At 32.2% G+C, this 17,906-nt stretch overlaps 2 protein-coding genes and 1 long non-coding RNA gene across 5 annotated transcripts; 2 read left to right on the forward strand and 1 right to left on the reverse strand.

Annotated features, from left to right (window-relative positions):
• Positions 1 to 41: 41 nt before the first annotated feature.
• Positions 42 to 2,139, forward strand: LOC123682654 (zinc finger protein 300-like). The gene is made up of 2 exons (XM_045621401.1): positions 42 to 815; positions 871 to 2,139. The coding sequence occupies exons 1-2, from the start codon at positions 471 to 473 to the stop codon at positions 1,798 to 1,800; spliced, it is 1,275 nt and encodes a 424-aa protein (XP_045477357.1). The 5' UTR covers positions 42 to 470; the 3' UTR covers positions 1,801 to 2,139.
• A 2,965-nt stretch (positions 2,140 to 5,104) lies between these two features.
• LOC123681993 (zinc finger protein 182-like) lies at positions 5,105 to 16,616 on the reverse strand. 3 transcript variants are annotated; one of them, XM_045620370.1, is made up of 5 exons: positions 16,474 to 16,616; positions 10,962 to 11,402; positions 10,335 to 10,829; positions 9,834 to 10,277; positions 5,105 to 6,378 (listed from the first exon to the last, which is right to left on the reverse strand). In XM_045620370.1, the coding sequence occupies exons 2-5, from the start codon at positions 11,391 to 11,393 to the stop codon at positions 6,232 to 6,234; spliced, it is 1,518 nt and encodes a 505-aa protein (XP_045476326.1). In that variant the 5' UTR covers positions 11,394 to 11,402; positions 16,474 to 16,616; the 3' UTR covers positions 5,105 to 6,231. The 3 variants fall into 3 exon arrangements, with proteins under 3 accessions (XP_045476326.1, XP_045476328.1, XP_045476327.1); XM_045620372.1 differs by lacking the exon at positions 16,474 to 16,616 and adding an exon at positions 12,294 to 12,552; XM_045620371.1 differs by lacking the exon at positions 16,474 to 16,616 and adding an exon at positions 11,854 to 12,084.
• LOC123681996 lies at positions 16,582 to 17,684 on the forward strand. Its single transcript, XR_006747750.1, has 3 exons — positions 16,582 to 16,823; positions 17,532 to 17,562; positions 17,619 to 17,684. It is a non-coding gene; the product is annotated as an uncharacterized LOC123681996 (long non-coding RNA).
• Positions 17,685 to 17,906: the final 222 nt, after the last annotated feature.

Below are 17,906 nucleotides of genomic sequence, written 5' to 3' on the forward strand. Positions count from 1 at the left end.
AAAAATTAATATTTGACTGTTTCCCGTTTCCTTCATAGGTAACTCGCCAATATTTGAATTTCGGAATTTCCCTTATCGAAAATATTGCTTTTACCTTAACTCTAGCTCAATTCTAAGATTCTATTATCATTCAAGATTACTCCTTACCAATTAAATGGAATGGATATATTCACTTCCTTTTAGAATCATACTGAATGAAAAAAAAATCGATATTTAACGAACTGAAAGGGTTGCGTTGTATGCGATTATCACCCTTTCATTGATAACAAGATATTTTCTGTGCGCTAGCTTTCCAATTAGAAGAATGGGATGAAATGAAAATGGAAATGTGTTGTATGGCTTGGTTTATTGAATTTTCAAGAAATTACGTGAAATGAAAGAAAAGCGCATGTATGTAGGATTATATTTTTGTAAATTCATTTGACATTCAAAAAATATTCTTAAGCATCAATTATTTCGCTTTCTGAATAATGAATTTTCCATCGTTTGGAAGTCATTTTTCTACCGGTATTCCGAATCTTCATCAGTTTGCAGCCAAATTTTCTCAGGACAATATATCTTCCAATAATATAGCTTCCACTCAAGAAGCAAATAATGTTCGCTATACTTCCAATGGGATTCCTTTCTCTCAACATGTTCATTTACAACAACCCATTCTTACCAATAAGTATCAGACTAGTTATCTAAATCAAGATACAAGCAATTATGGCCAGTTAGTTGCAAAAAATGATAAGAGAGAACATTTTGATCAAGAATTGACTCAGGAAATTTGTGCAGCTGTTTTACAGCATGAAGAGAAAAATTCACTTCAAAAGGTACGTATAAATTGTAATTGGAATTATTAAATTTCATACTTTGAATAATCTGTAGGTCAAGCAGGAGAATAACCGACAAGACAGAAGGCTAGAGGGTCAGTCCCAAATTGTACATAATAACTCTGAAGATCATGTGTCTAATATTTCCACTACATGGCAAACTCTCACTTCAGCTGGATCTACAGTAGCAGATTATTTATCACATTTGCCAGCATCTACTCTACCATTGAGTCTACATCATTTTTTGAAATATTCTGCTGAAAATATTAAGAAAGAGACAGCTTCTCAACAAACACTACACAACCATAATTCTAATATGAACTTGCTTACAAATAATTCCCTTAATGTAAGTCATTTGAATAATTCTATGAATAATACTATATTTAACAGCCAAATCAATAATTTAACAACTAATACAGGTAATTCATTAACTAATTTATCTGCTGCAAATGTATCAAATTTTCAAACTGTTTCTACTGGGAAGAAAAAAAAGAAAAAGAAAGTTGAAAAAGAGAAGAAACCTAGACCTAAACCTGGAGAAATAAGACTAACTACTGCGTTAGATGGTTCAACTCTTTACTGTTGTCCTGAGTGCCATATGGCATATCCAGAAAAAGAACTACTAGAACAACATCTTTTAGGACATACGATGGAACGTAGATTTGTCTGCGATATCTGTGGAGCTGGGTTGAAACGAAAAGATCATTTGACTCGCCACAAACAAAGTCACAACCCAGAGAGACCTTATGTATGTACAGTCTGTCTTAAAGCTTTCAAAAGGAAGGAACAGTTAACTCTTCATTTCGTCATACATTCTGGAGAAAAACGACACATATGTCCTGAATGTGGAAAAGGATTTTATCGTAAGGATCATTTACGTAAACATACAAGGTCGCACATTGCTCGGCGGGTAAAAGCAGAACTGTCCCAACAGGGTGGCAGTGTTTCTCAAAATTCTTCGATGAATCATACCTTGAGTTCTTAGAGGAGGGTGGAATTTCGTGTTCTAAATTTTTCCAAAAATGTTTGGCTGTGATTTTAGTAATAAATTTGGGGCTAAATTTAAAATTGTTCCTATTCAGTAAAGATGTGATGAAATAGTATGAAAACACTTTTGGGCCTTGTGAGCCATAATCTCGAAAAGTAATTGAATACTACCTCAGAAAACTTACTATTTTTTATTTCGTACTATGTACAACTTTTAAGTTACTTGTTGGATTTTAATCTGTTAAGTTTTTATTTATATATTCTCAAAATTGATATTGTTTTTGTTCGAAATAATGAATTAATTATGGAAAGTTTTACTATACATTTTTGTTGTGAGCACCTTTTTTTTTATTTCAAAATGATTCTGGAAGAATTAATATGTAAATAACCAAAAATACTCAATATAATGCTGCAGTATTGGAATTTTATATATTTTCATTGATTAATTTTAGTACACATATCCGAATAATTCGAATTCTTTTGAAAATGGAACTTCAATAGTTTTGGGATTTTCTTCAATATTGCAGTACTGAAATGCTTAAAATTAAAAGTCATTATTAGAGCTGTCTGGAAATGTTTTTACAATCAATTAAAAATTTAGAGTTGTGATGAAAATTTCCTATTATATTATATATTCATATACTAAGAATTCAAAATTTTATAGATTTATGCGAACAGGAAAATATTTTTACAAAATAATTAAGCATTTTTGTAATGTTTGTAAGTGTGTCTATGTTTGTTAATGCTGAGTATTTATTTTTAATGAGTGTATTTTTCAGTTGCTTCATTTTGTGGATTTTTTAAATTATTTGTTTCCAATAAAATTAAGATTGCATACAAATAAAAAATAAGTACAAAATATATAAAGTAAAAATAAGTATACAAATGTAGAAGTGATAGATTTTAAATTTTTATATTTCTAATCGAACATGATAGTATTTTAAGAATAGGATTGAAATACTAGAATTGAAGTGGTCTATTCTGAAATGTATTCCAGCTTGCTTTATAGACAGTGCTTCCCATGTACTCCTTGAAGAATAAATAAATTGTAGTCTTTAGAAAAATGTTTTGTCTGAATTCACCAATGTTTTCCTTCTATAGAAAATCTAAAGATTGTTTTTTTTTCACTATTTAAAGGAGACCTTAGTAAGAATTAAAAAAAAACTATTTTGTCCAGTTAAAGAATAAGTAAACAGGTTCAAAGATGAGAAGTGTGTCAAACAGTGAACAGAAATGGATAATCTCATAGCTTGTAAACTATAAAATTTTCCATCATACACTGCGCAAAAAAATTAACGCACAAAATCTGAAAATCTCAATTTTAATGAAAGTTAACTCTACATTGACTTTATAACTTATTTTTTATGTTCTCTCGGGAAGGTTTTGAACGAAACAAGACACATTAAATGGAAGAAAAATTCAGGATTTCACCGAATCTTATGTGAAAGAAGAGCAATAAACAATTTTCAAAATACTGGAATGCTGATAAGTGATTTAATACTTGGTATTTCCACCCCTTGCGTTAATTACAGCTCGGCAACGAGCTCAAAATGAGTGATCTTAAAATGTTCTGATCTAATACTTCCCAGATTTCTCTGAGTTGGATTCCTAAGTCATTAAGAGTAGCTGAATGATTTTCTGAACTTCTCAGCCTTCTATTGAGGTTGTCCCAAACCTGCTCAATCGGATTCAGATCTAGACTTCTTGCAGGCCATTCCATTCGAGAGACTTCAACCTCTTCAAGGTACTCCCGAACGATGCGTGCACGATGGGGTCTGGCATTATCGTCCATAAAAATGAAATTTTCACCAATGTATGGGGCAAATGGCACTACATGCTCTTAAAGAATGTTCCTTATATACCTATCAGCATTCATAGCTCCATTATCAACGACCACTAGGTCTGTGCGAGCAGTCAAAGATATTCCACCCCATACCATAATCATGGGTGCCCGCAGGGGGGGGCCATGGCCCCCCCCTGAGATTTTGATTGCCTCATTTTTCAGCACAACACCATCAATATTACATTCTCAATCCAAAGGGCATGGAAAAAAGGAAAGTAATGGATTCTCAACAATTTTCCGGTTTTCAATGACAAATCATGGACGCCTTATCGTTTTTCAATAATTTTCATTTTGCCCCCCTGAGAAAAATTTCTGCGGGCGCCCATGACCATAATCGATCCTCCCCCGAAACCAGTAGTATTCAGGAAATTGCATTGAGCTTATCTTTCATTTGGACGTCTGTATACGAGGGAACGTCGATCACAATGGTAGAGGCAGAATCTAGACTCATCTGTGAAGAGAACTGTTTCCCAATCAATCTTATTGTCTGAGTGCTAATTTGCACCCCATGAGTTTGCTCAAGCTGATTTTGAAGGTGGCGAGCGGTTGCAAACCGTTGTCTCAACGAAGAAACTCTCAAGTAACGTTCTTGAATGGCAGTTGTTACCCGTGGTCTACCCTGTCCTGGTCTTCGGACATTCATACCTGTCTCCTTGAATCTCTGCAACATTCTGGACACACTTGTATGGGAAACTCCAAACCTTTCTGCAATTCTTGTGTATGTCCACCCTTCTTCTCGCAAAACTACCGCTTGGGCACATTTCTCTTGGGTCAAATTGCGTGTTTCGCGTTGTATAGCGATCTAGTGTAGAAAATCAAATGAAAGAAAAACTATTGATCACTAGAATTGATCGAGAACAACTGATTTCAGAATGGAGCCAATACATTCAAAATCTGATAATCTCATCTTTTTTTATACCTGCTGGGAAAAAACATCTGTATTGAAGAAAAACGTTGAAAGTGGATAACATATGCATGCATAATTCTGATAAAAATAATTATCATTGAGAACACCTTCAGTAGTAGAATAAATTTGAGATTTCCATAATATTATGCGTTCTTCTTTTTGCGCAGTGTATTTGGATTAGAGGGTGAACACACTTTTTTCATTTTCATATCCTAACTCCTTTGACAAATCAATTTTTGTTTCTGAAAAATTACTGATTCAAATATTTTGCTGTATATTAGTTTCTGTTAGAGATATTTGAAAAATTCTAAAAGGGTTTTTTCAGTTATTTTTATGGTTTAAAGGACACTCTTAACATATAGAAATTAATTACGGTTTCACTACGTTGAAAAATATAGGGTGTCTTGAGTTACAGGATCAAATATTTTGCTGTATCTTAGTTTCTGTTTTGAGATATTCGAAAAATTCTAAAAGATTTTTTTCAGTAATTTTTATGGTTTATATGACACTCATAACATTTAGTTATTCTGTTGGTGTTCAAATAAAAAAATATTATATAAAAATTTTTATTTTCATTCTATAGAATGTCATCTTTATATAAAAACTACAAACCTAATAATATTTCAACCAAAATCATTCAACAACTTGATTTTATACATATTTGAACTGATACCATCTTTATTAATTAAAAATGAAAATGTGATGAAGACAACGAAATCCTCATAAATAATCCAATAAACTCTACCAATAGCACTGGCAGAGCAAAAAAATTAAAATATTCAGTATTATTACCCAAAACCACTAAAACTATAATTTGTACAGAATTAATTCAAAATTTCAACATGAATGCTTTAGAATTTTTAAATGATTATTTCAAACTAATACTGATAAGCACTCAAACTGACCAATATATATGATAAACACTTTGTTTAGGCCAAATATGATTTATCTTAATGATTTTTTAATATTTGTTCATCATATCACATTTTTTTTTATCAACAATCATATATCTTCAAGAAAATATTTTCTTATAGTCTAGGAATCGTACAGGTGCAGAAAAATGCTAATCATACACAAATTATTCTTTTTTGATAATAATCAAGTCTCTCATAATTGAAGATTGAACAAATATAGATTTTTCTTTGATTTGCACCATATCACTGTACCCCACATCAAATGAAATAAAAACTTCAACTGAGACAAAAATAATCAATGTTTTATTAGTGCAGGGCACATTTGCTAGATTCCTTTCAGGTATTAGTGTATAATATAAATTTGTAGAATAAATAGATCAATACATATCTAATATATACAAGTGCCATGTGCGGTTGAAAAAGTATAATTTTCAGAAATCCACTAAATAAAAATAATGTTTTTTCAATCCTTTGGGAGCTTCTTACTTCAATCCATAATACTGTTGTATAAGTTCTTTGTTAGTATCTTGTTATTATTTCATTCAATGTTCCACTCAAAACTACAGAAGATTTTGTTCAAGTTCAAGACCACCATCAACGATCAAACAACAGTATTATCAATCTATGCAATTCATTCAATTGAAGGCTGATTTAGGCAGTCTTGGGCTAAATAAAGATAACTCAGATAAATATATCAAGTTTTTCCCAATCGCGCATGACTGAATATTTGTTTGAAAAGATCACTTATGATGAAAATGGTAAATTTTAGTTTGGTAAGATCGACAATGCCTCGCTAGCAGGTAACACAACCGTACTGACTTGGCTGTTTTCCTCTTCCTGTTGTGTTGCCATTTGGATATGATGTTGGGGCACTTGAATTTGAACAGGTATTTGAAGTTGTTGAGTAGGCATCTGAAAATTAAGATATGGTAATATAGAACCTTCGTTTTGATAAGGAATTTGTGGAATTTGTTCTTGTTCAGTAGGCTTTTGATATTCATAATATGACATAACGGAAGCTTGAGTGTGAACAGGTATTTCTTGTTGCGGCTGAGGGATCTGAAAATTAAGAGTGTAATTTAGAGTTTATAATGTGGGAGTTAATTGACATTTTGCCAATCTGGTGAGAAAACTACCGATGGATATTGTTAGTGTGAAAAATATATAATAACCTCTAAATAGGAATTGAATGAAATACCATTCTTCAAGAAAATAATGAATTATTTCAGATATTCAACTTTTGTGGAATTCCAATGATCATTCATTAATAAAGAGTGATTGGAAACAATTACTTGTACCTTACACATCCAACATTTTCATTTACAAGATGAAAAAAATCTAAGAACAATAAAATGGAACTTTCCAAGAAAAGTTATTTAATTTTTATTAAGTCCATATCGTGTTTTACCACCCCTAATTAGGATGAATTCTCCACAACAATGATTCAGGCTGAAAATTAGTCATCGATTTGCCCCAAGTTGCACAGTTGGGAGACATTAACTTGCATTAGTAGAAAATTTAGAAAAGTATAAAGCGTTTTCTAATGAAAGGTTTCATTTTATAAAAAAACGAGTACATTTTAAGACAAATCAATGCTTGTTTATTTAAAAATTTATTTGTAAAGAGGAAGGTATGCCATTAACGATGGAAAACGATATCAGTCAAATGGCTGCCACGGCTACGGTTGCAGCACCATAATCTATTTAATGAAATTTTCCATTACCAATTCGCACATTTGCGGCTGTTCTCGAATTCGAACTTCAAGGTTTTGAATCGATTATGGAGTATTAGCATAGAACTAATCTTTCATGTGGCACCAAAAAAAAAGCCTAAAGGTGATAAAAAAGTGCTTTAGTTTTGCGAACTGTGACTGCAAAATTATCACCATTTTCTTAGTAAATTTTAAAAATTTCAATGCATTGTTGAAGCGTGTATCGTTCCATTTTTAGAATGGAATTTTTACTTGTCGAATGTCAAAAGACGACAGCTGCACAGATAGCGAGCTATTCAAATTGAAACCTCTTATTGGAAAACTCTGTACATATGGAACAAATGGCATTACTTGTACTTCAAAAATATCGGTTATGTAGCATGCAGTGCAGAGATTTTCATTATTCATGACAATCAAGTCATACACTTTTATTGAGCTTCCACCAAAAAGTATTCATTTAGTTGAATAGGGCATATTTTTCATTTAGCTATCAAAAACATGAACAAGCCTATCATATCTCTTAGATATTGCCGAATTGTTTTTGTACTTAAGCGATTTTTTTCACGTTTTCAAGCTAGTCTGCAAGATTCTTGTGGTTACAAATTGTAGAAATTATCATAAATGTTGGTGGTAGTGTTCTTTTCTTTATATCACTGAAGCATTCTGAAAATTGATGTATGCGACAGACCAAATCAACCAGTTATTCGTCACATTCATTATGAGTAAAATTTTTTCCATTCTTTGTGCATTATAAGCAATATTCTATTTTAAAAGAAAATAAAAAATTTTAATTAACAAGTGTAAAATGCAGAACTAAACTGGTTTTTTCCATAAACGCTCAGATTTGAGATGAAGAACTTTCATAAAAAAAAATAAGGCATCAAGAGATATCCATATGTATTCCTGCAATAGTGCTTGCTATGAATTTTATTTGTTAAAAAGAATTATGTTGGAATTAAAGTGTGATGTGTTAATTTCTTTACACTGTAAAAAAAGTCATATTGGACTTATTTACGGAGATTTATGGAGATTATATCAGAAATAATAGACTGGAGGCATAAGGATCAAAAAGCAGAAAATTGATACTGTGTCAGTTGGCCGACGTTTAGGAAATATATTTTTCCAACCTCAGAGTTCTACAAGAGTTATGGAACATCATTATTGGAAACATTTATAAAAATAAAAAGTGAACAAAAAAAGAAATAGATTTTTGGTTATCGAAATGCTAGTATAAGAGTTAAAGGTACTGTGTTATTTGCATACATTAAGTGGTTCAAGCAGTCTAATGATTATATCTAGTTGATGTCATATACGACTAAACCAGAGTTATGTAACACCATTTCAAAATAAATACAATAACTTTTTTCCTCAAACGATTTAAAAAGTTTATTGGAAATATTAAAAACAAGGTTCATTATTGAAAATAATAAACCAAAAGCAGGCGTTAATTTTTTTTACTGGATTTGCATTCATCGGAACATTATGTGGCATATGATAAAAGGAGATTTTCTCTACTTCACAGACTTGGAATTTTTGTACTAGGAGTCGCCAGCAAATCAAAACGCACAATAGTTATTCATAATACAAATGCAAAAGGCATTGATATTCTTCCACGAAAAAGAAATAAATAATAATAGTAATATAAGTATTACAAATTATTTTCTCTATTTCTGTATCGTAATGAGTTCATTACAGTTCTAAAAAACAGTACTGTAATGAATTCATTACAGCATCGTTTTCAGATATATTTTTCGTTTTGTGGTTGTCTATGCTGACTTCCAATCCTATTAAATTTCAACAAACGTCAATAATTGTCAATATAATATAATTTGGGGATATAGAGAAATGATTTGCTACATATTCGCAAATTCTCATAATTCTGGTAGTGTTCAATCGATTTCGTCAGACATAATTCACGAATTTAATGTGTAATTGTAAATTATGTCTAAATTCGAAACATACGATTCATATTCAAATTCCGTAATCGGTCAATTTTCGTAACAGTCACACCAACTGCCAAGATACAATACAAAAGTCACTAGGATATATAATCTGAATTTTTCATTGAATTTCGACAATATTTCGCAAAACTTGACTGAAATAGAGAAAATATCGTCTAATACTCGTTGCAGAAGGCAATTCCAACACTCATGCATTCCAAAACTCGCTCCTTCTTCGCTCGTTTTCAAATTTCGCATTCGTGTTGGAATAGGAGCCCATTCTGCAACTTATTTTAGAATATACTATTCTCTAATTCACTGGATTTTTATTGAAATTCATGGAATACTGCTATGAATATCCTTTAGTGGTTTTTACATTGAAAAATGTTGATTGGCAGAACTGTTTTCTGCATCACAAATTTGACAGATCATAGATAAATACATGACAGGAGAGTTCCGAGTAGCAACATATAATAATAAAATATATCCATAAACCCTGTGTGAAACTGAGTAACTAGATTTTGTTCTACAAAGTTTGGTGGAATGAACGGATTTGCAACAGAATTAGAAAAGTTATTCTTTCTGGATGTAACCCTATTAACGTTATAAAGTACATTTCTTTCTTTATAATCAGGAGTTGTTGAAAATAAGACCTGAACAAAAATCACCAGTTTTATCTTGTTTTCAGTAGATTTTAAAACAAATATTTCTTTTACCTGTATAGTGACTTGGGCTGTTCCTTCTTTAGATAACAAACTCTGTCTCTCTGCTTGTTCTTTCGCCCTTCTGGTTACGTGGGATCTCTGATGCTTCCGTAAATGGTCCTTTCGATAAAAACCTTTTCCACATTCATCACAAATTTCAGTCTTTTCACCTGAATGTATGACATAGTGAAGATTCAGATGCTCTTTTCTTTTGAAACCTTTCATACAGACGGAACAAACGAAAGGTCTTTCGGGATTATGGCCTAATTTGTGCCTTTCCAAATGTTCTTTTCGTTTCAATCCAGCACCACAAATATCACATATAAATCTTCTTTCAATTTTATGTCCAACTAAATGAGATTCCAATAGGTCCTTTTCGGGATATGCCATATGGCATTCTGGACAGCAAAAAAGTGTCGTTCCATCGAGGGCTGTAGCAATGTGAACTTGGCCGGGCTGGAAAAAAATTTTTTTTTTAGAGAATTGTTTTGTTTTCACTAGTTATGAATCTACCTTGGGCTTTTTTGGTTTGGCTGGTTTCTTCTTGTATTTCTTCTTTTTCTTATTCTTATCTGCATCTTCTGGATTCTCTTCTTGATGTTCCATATAATCGACAGAGTTCAATACTAAATGTTGTTCTTGATCGACTTCAGCTGAAATGCTTACTTGTTCCAAGACTCCATCTTCAGTTATCTGCTCTTGTTTAATACCTGGTGCATTGAATTTGAGGAACTGTTGTAAACTGAGTGGTAAAGCAGTGTTTTGTTGCATTTTTTGTAGATATTCTTGTACAGAGGTATTTTGGAGATATTGTGTAGGAAAAGCAGTAACAGGTGCACCATTCTCTTGAGGATTCGCATCATCTTTATTCACCTCACTTTTAATCAATGCGACTGGTAAAAGTCCATCTTTCTTTTCATTTGGATCTGTTTGGATGAGTTGGATATCTTGGGGCTGAATTGCTGCGACCACTGTCATTCCTTCGGGTATTCCATTTTGCCCATCGACCTTGGAATTCAAACGTGAATTAATAATAATTATAAGCAATAACTATCAATAATTATATTTCAAATATGGTTTCAATCAAAATGAATAAACAAAATTTTGTTCTCAAAAACTAGCAAAATGTGAACTACTTACAATCTGGATGCCTTCTTGATTGCCATTATAAGCGACAGTAAGCACAGTAGCACCTTGGCCAAATGTTTGAATTGGTATTTGCGTCATGTGAAATTTTTGTTGAGCATTAGGACTAGGTGGGCTCATTGGTTGAGGATTAATCACTTGGATCTGTACCGTCTGCTGGGGATCTCCTGGTTTTGCTCCTGGCATTGTTATGGGGAGAGTTATCAAAGTTTGCGCTTGTTGGCCATTACTTGTACTAGGTTGTGATGCAGCAAAGGAATTAATGTCAAAGGGTCTAAGGTAATGAACCCCATTTTCTCCACCTTGCAATAGACCCACAACTTGTCCATTTGGTGTAGTTACATTTTGAGTGATTTTGCCACCTTGATACTGAGTGGCTATTGGTAAAGCAGCAGAAATAGGAACTCCAAATTGCTGGAAATTCATATCAACTCACTGAAAACAAAAAGTTCAGATTTAACAAACATTTTTGTGCCATTTCCGAATTTCCAACTTTTTTAATGTTCGATGAGTAAACTAAAATTTAATTTATAAAACACGAAGGAAATGAATGTCTGTAATTTCTTATATTCACTTGAAAATTATTGGTAAATATTATTATTATAATCAATGCATTCACATAATTCATTTGTGTTTCATATATAAATATACTGATTTATTAATTTTTGTATCATTTGTATGAATCAAAAAAAAACTAATTTTAGTTTAATTAATTCTATTTCATCTAGTTCAGAAATATTAAATCATGATCAACAATCCTTTCCACAAATCCCATCGAAATAGTTCAAAAGTTTCATTCGGATTAATCAAATTGATCGAAATAATTAAAAACAATAATGAAATTATATGCTCATCCATTCAAAAAAAGCGCCCAAATTATACGTACCGAAAATTCAAACTTGACACAAGCGTCCTTGACGGTTATCCCCTAAAGCAAGAGGGGATGAAAAACAGGAGGATATAAAAGAGTGGTATAAACCAATATAATACAACTGCGAAGTCAGCTTAGTCAAGACAGTAGTGGCAGTATCCTCTAGGAAGTGGTATAACGAATTTCAAAACCGATACCAAATGACGAAATTCGAGAGACAACATATGCTTCCACCTGTGCGTTAGATAGAGACGTCGAAGCACGAGAATCGAGAGAAATCTGGTTAAAGTGGGGTTAAACCCAGTTACCTACTTATTCGTACTTTCACCAGCGACTACACACTTCTTCGAGTTTCAGAGATATATTCCGCTATAAAACGAGTAAATACGTTAATGGAATACATGTTCAACGAAAGATAAAAAAACAGATTTCTTCTGAAATGATAGCGACATTACCCTGATTCAAGTCTTCATTGTTTCTCTTCTGATTTTTTTCACATTTTATGGCAGAGAAAAATTCCAACGAAATGAAGAAAAATCAAATTCCAAAAATCTGTGTTCAGGTCTAATACAAAACGGCTTCTAGTGGGACATTCGACACTTCAGATGAATAGGATTGGTCAAGACTACTGATAACAGCGACGGTATACATTTATAATGTGGTTTTTCACAAATTTGAAGATGTACAAATAATTCAAATTATAGTGACCAATGGGCAATGACAGCTCAGCTATGAGTAATGAGTATGCTTTATGTACCCACGTGCCACAAAACTCATGGGACCATAGAGTAATCTACTAGGTCCATTTAATTTTGTTTCTAATTTCTAAGATGTTGCTTGGAGAAAATTCCCCACAAGATGCCTAGAAAGCAAGGTATATCGTATCCAATGATGTAATAATAATATTATTAGATCATTGATTGAATCCTATGCATTTTGGATTTGTTCTCATTATAATCATTTATTTTTATCGTCATAGAAATTAATGTTTCCATGTTGTCACTAATGTATATCTTTTAGAGAAAAGTGAAGCAACTTCTCTATTTTCAACGAACTCGAATAGAATAAAATGGTAACTCAAAACTTGTTTTGTAAGCAGTAAAATGATTGACGGGGTGTTAGAGTTTGATTTTTTAAGTTTCTTCTCATAGCTCCTTCTATTCAAGAGAAAATGTAACTTGAATATGGCATAGGATTTTCCAATTTAAAGTTTTCATCATGTGATACGCTAATTTTGAATGGCTTTTCTGGCTTCTTTGTCGGCTTCTTTCCACCAGAAGATCAAGTTGCTGTGATGAATGAACGAATTATGAGTTTTGGTACTGATTTAGCCAATCTGTAGCGAATATTAATAAAGATTGGATGAACTGGAACAGGTAATCATCACAAAAAATTAGTACTACAAGAAACACCTGTATCTCGAGAACGAAGCGTTTGCGGTTCCATGTTTATAAGACTTTTTTTTCTTGAAATTATCCAAGGAATCTCTCATTTTCCTTTATACCTCCAATTCAGTAACACCATGTATAAAAGCAGAACCAAAGCTGTCTTATTGTTTATGTTATAGTTTTTGTATGACTCAACAAAGGCCGAGTTAAAATATAGCATTCGAAGGAAACATTTTCCGAATTTATTTCCAGACTTTTGCTTAGGTAGACTTGATATTTTGGCCTAAGATGGATAGAATCCCTGGTGTGTTTAATGATTAGATCTAAGAGGATGTTTTCTTTCCTCTGAGGATTAGATTTTGTTTCAGACTTTTTGAGATACCCACCTGTTGCTTTGGTGTTCTGCTTCACCAGAGTTCTGTGAGGTGGCGCTCTTCAGAAATTTTCGAATTGCCGCTATCTGCCTGGCGCCGTTTAAAAATGAAATACTGATTTTAGACTTTACAAACTTCCACAATAAATTAAAATTCAGTTCCTATCGAATTTTTAATGAAATGAATGGAATATAATGACAAAGTTTAGTAGATTGTTACGAGCATAGAATATAAAATATTATTGTTCTATACTTAAAGGTCACGAGAGCCGAGAATTGAGAGAAATGTTAAATATAATCCCTCGAAATCTTAGAACATTAATAATCTTTCTATATTCTAGGCTTGAAATCAAGTAGGTATAAAACTGAAAAATCTCCCGTTTCGTCTGAAAGTTTTACAGGTATAAGTAGACACACCAGGTTTTCTATGCATCTATTTCTGCCTATAGCGATTAAAATGTTTGAAATTATCCACATCGTGGATCACGAATCAACACGTATATAATTCCAATTAAAGCGGAATATTTTCAATGAGGTTTTCGTCATTGAATAATAAATTAAAGAACATTATCTCTTTTACGGAATTGCATTTGAAGCAGTGATTCACCTTGGGAAATCGTGTTGAAATCGCGCTTTTTTGCTATTCCGCCAACTTATAGGTCTACGACGACGAGAAGCAAAGTAAAAGTCAATGATAATCAGCCGGAATCTGTTAGAAATCAACCTCTCAGAAGTAAAAGTGAAGTTCAATTGAGAAGGAACATTTATATTCTATGAAATAGTGGATGAAGACTGTAGTCTGGTGAAAAACCAAGGATATAATCAATTAAATTGATTTTTTACAAAACATTGATAGGCTGATCAACTTGTTGATTTTAGTTTGAAATCTATCGTGGAACTAAAAGTCTAATGAAGCATACGCATAGCCCTTTGGGCAGGTTACATTAATAAAATTTTGGAGAATGTAAACCGGGATTCTCGGTTAAGTTGGGTTAGGACAGCGGAATTACAGTGACTACGTATATTCCCACTGTCACCAGTGTCACCCATGTAGTCACTGTAGAGAATAATAGAAATTCTGTGCAGTAATTACCGTTAACCCAGTAATAACTGCTTCCGTAGAAAGATCTTTCAGTACGATTAGGGTAGGTAGGTACCTACTACCTACCTACCTAACAAATATGTCGAAAAGACATTGTGTATTCCTTTCATCTATGAAATGAATCACATAAAAATTTCTTCAAGTTGATATTTTTCCAGATCTTTCGGATACATTTCTCGTCTCATTCTTTCAAAAACACGCCACTTCGTGGTACTTTTTTGGGTTTTTTAACCCGTAGAAGAATATCAATGCCTTCTTGTTGTCGCTTATTTGGCATCACTGTTCTCTATACTCACGCGGAGTTTAAGCATTCTCTGTACTCAATTTGTCTAGTGCTCCATGTGGTGAATTCATCTCTTTTTTTTATTAGATCTTTACAATGACTAAAAATCTCGAACTAATTAGAATTTTTGTTTAGGATTTTGCATTCAGAAGGAATATTTTGTCGAATCAGTGATAATCTTTAATGATTGATCAAAAAAATTAAGTTTGTAGTAAAAAACATTTCTTATTTATACCTATATTATCAATAACTCCACCTATGGACTATTACCATAAAAACATTCTTGTTTATTTGTATTTTTCTATTTATTGGATTCTGAAATTTAAGAAGAATAAACTGTTAATCATTGGGTAAAGTAATATAAGGGAATCTTTTTTCAGTTTTTATCGAGTTGAAGCTTCTGTAAATTTATAACTTATTTATTATCCACATTTTTTTTCTCAAAAGTAGGATCTTCAGGTCTGTTTGATATAGGTCTTAAACTTTTCCTGGTAACTGTAATTAAAAAACCTGTTTTCAATACACTGGTCCCGCCACTGATTCTACGATAATTAAAAATGCACATCGATCCATTATAAAGTCATCAACCTATCTCTAACACTCAGTTGAGTAAATAGGTTTGAATGCTTTCTTGAAATATTTTACTCTGAATGCAAGAGTTTAAGAAATACTAACAAAAACTTTACCTATTCGCATTTCCAAAAAGTTATTTGTGCTAATCTATGAATTCCATTATAAAATCATTAATCTTTCTCAGTCAGATAAAGTAAATAGGTTTCGAATGCTTTCTTGGGATTTTTAAGGTAGATATTTCATTGTATTCTAAATGTACCTAGGAATTTTAATAACAAAAAGTATATTCTTCACATTTCGAAAAATACCTACAGGATAGAAGTAAGTTTCGGGATAAAACTGAAACAGGAGAAAAATTACAGATATTTAAAATGGATGATGGAAAAACCCATATACGTGACAATTTTAAAGGTTACAATATGGAGGAAACAATAGGCCAAAGTCAACTGATCACGGTATATCGAAAAAACTCATGTTACAAACATGAAAATCAGTTAACGAACATCCCATCCCAACGATGAAATAGGGACAAACCTATAACGGTAAATGAAAACGGATGAGCAATCTCAATAATTCTGGAAGACCCGTTAGGTGAACGACCTTGACGAAACCTAATTGTGAATCGCAATAACGATAATGAAAAACGAAAACTTTGATACTCCCATTTCGAACTACGATGACGTTTGTTTAAATCAAAACGTGGTGGAGGAAATCGAGAAAAGTGGTGGTGGTTTAAAAGGAACGTGGGGATGAATATATCCTACCAGAATACGGTACGAACACCCCTTCCACAAATTCTATGCGACGAAGCTCCCTTCCCCAAACCCTGCTGGACGTGGGAGAAAACCGTCTCCCAAATGCCCTTTATAACTGTACACGATAACTTTTCCGAACTATTTATTAAATAATAACTTACCAGAGAAATTCAGGATTTCCTTCAAACTTCAAACAAATAACAGATATTAAGCAGTGACACGGCAAAGGCAAGGCAACACTCGTACGTTATAAAGTAAATGCCAGTTCTTCTGATGCATCGCGCATTGGTGCGCATGGCCCTAGATATGGGCACGTGTCGAATACATTTGAATTTTACCGCCAAAGCGAGGGGAATGCTTTGAAAATCGATCTGGGGATGAATGAGAAACTTGAGGGGTTAAAAGCATAAACAGATTGGATTCTAAGGTTACTTTGGATGAAATCAAGTATAAATAATTCGAAGAAGTATGCAAAGCGAATACGATTGTTTATATTCTTTAAAACTATAAGGTGAGATATGTATTCTTTCCATGAGAAGAAAATTCAGAAATTAATATCAAATCATAATTTTTTACCTTTTATATAAAAATTCCCCTTAATCTAGATGTCCCTAATATTGGTGCAAATTGCAAAATTTTTACTTCGAAATATTTTCATTATTTATTGCTTACTTGGTTAATATATCTTTACAATTGGAAATTTCTGCCCCTGTTGTTTATTATCATTTTTTTAATTTAAATTAACGTGTCTCAGCAGCTAGGCCATTGATATATAAGGAAATTATTTTGGAAAAATTGTTGTAATTATTATTATGTTAAATTATTACAGCTGAAAGCATTTTTATCATTCTTTTTCATAATATTCTCTCTCCAAGTAAAATTCGCCATCTTTGTATACCGTGTTATAAACAAATATAGGTATTCAGCGGAAGAAAAAAACTCTTTTCTTTGCTCTTAGTATAGGTATTACCATAGTATAAGGATTCCTTATACTATAATACATGGTATAAGGATTCCTTATACTATGGTATTACTTTAAAATCGTTCTTCTTTGACCAAAAAAATTTTGAACCAAATTGTAGAAATTTTTTTAAGAGTGTAATATGCATCATACAAAATAAAAATTTTTTATGTAAAAAACTTGCCCATGAAATTTGGCAATGAATTTGTAGAAAATCCATCCTATTTGCGAATCATTAACTATGACATTCATTTTTAGGATAGAACACAGATAAGGAAAGAAGTCGCAGGTAGATTCTAGTAATAATTTTATATACAATAAGAAATTGTATACTTTTAATTTCAGACTTCTATGTTCAGTACATGCTTTATACAGGTATTTTAATAATAGAAGGCATAGCTTGAACAAGACCAATTGAAAATTGTAGAATATATTGAATACCTAACTATAGAATTTTTCAAACCAATATAGTATATCAACTGAAATCTCATACTTCATCAGTTCTTTTCCACACACTGTTGAAGATTATAATTCATGCTTGAAAAATTATTGAAGATCCTCACACCTGGAGGGTAAACCATGTAAAATATTGGAGACAATTATTATGCATCAGTTCTATAATGAAAACGACTA

Source organism: Harmonia axyridis, chromosome 6, assembly GCF_914767665.1.
Source record: "Harmonia axyridis chromosome 6, icHarAxyr1.1, whole genome shotgun sequence".
Taxonomy (NCBI): domain Eukaryota; kingdom Metazoa; phylum Arthropoda; class Insecta; order Coleoptera; family Coccinellidae; genus Harmonia; species Harmonia axyridis.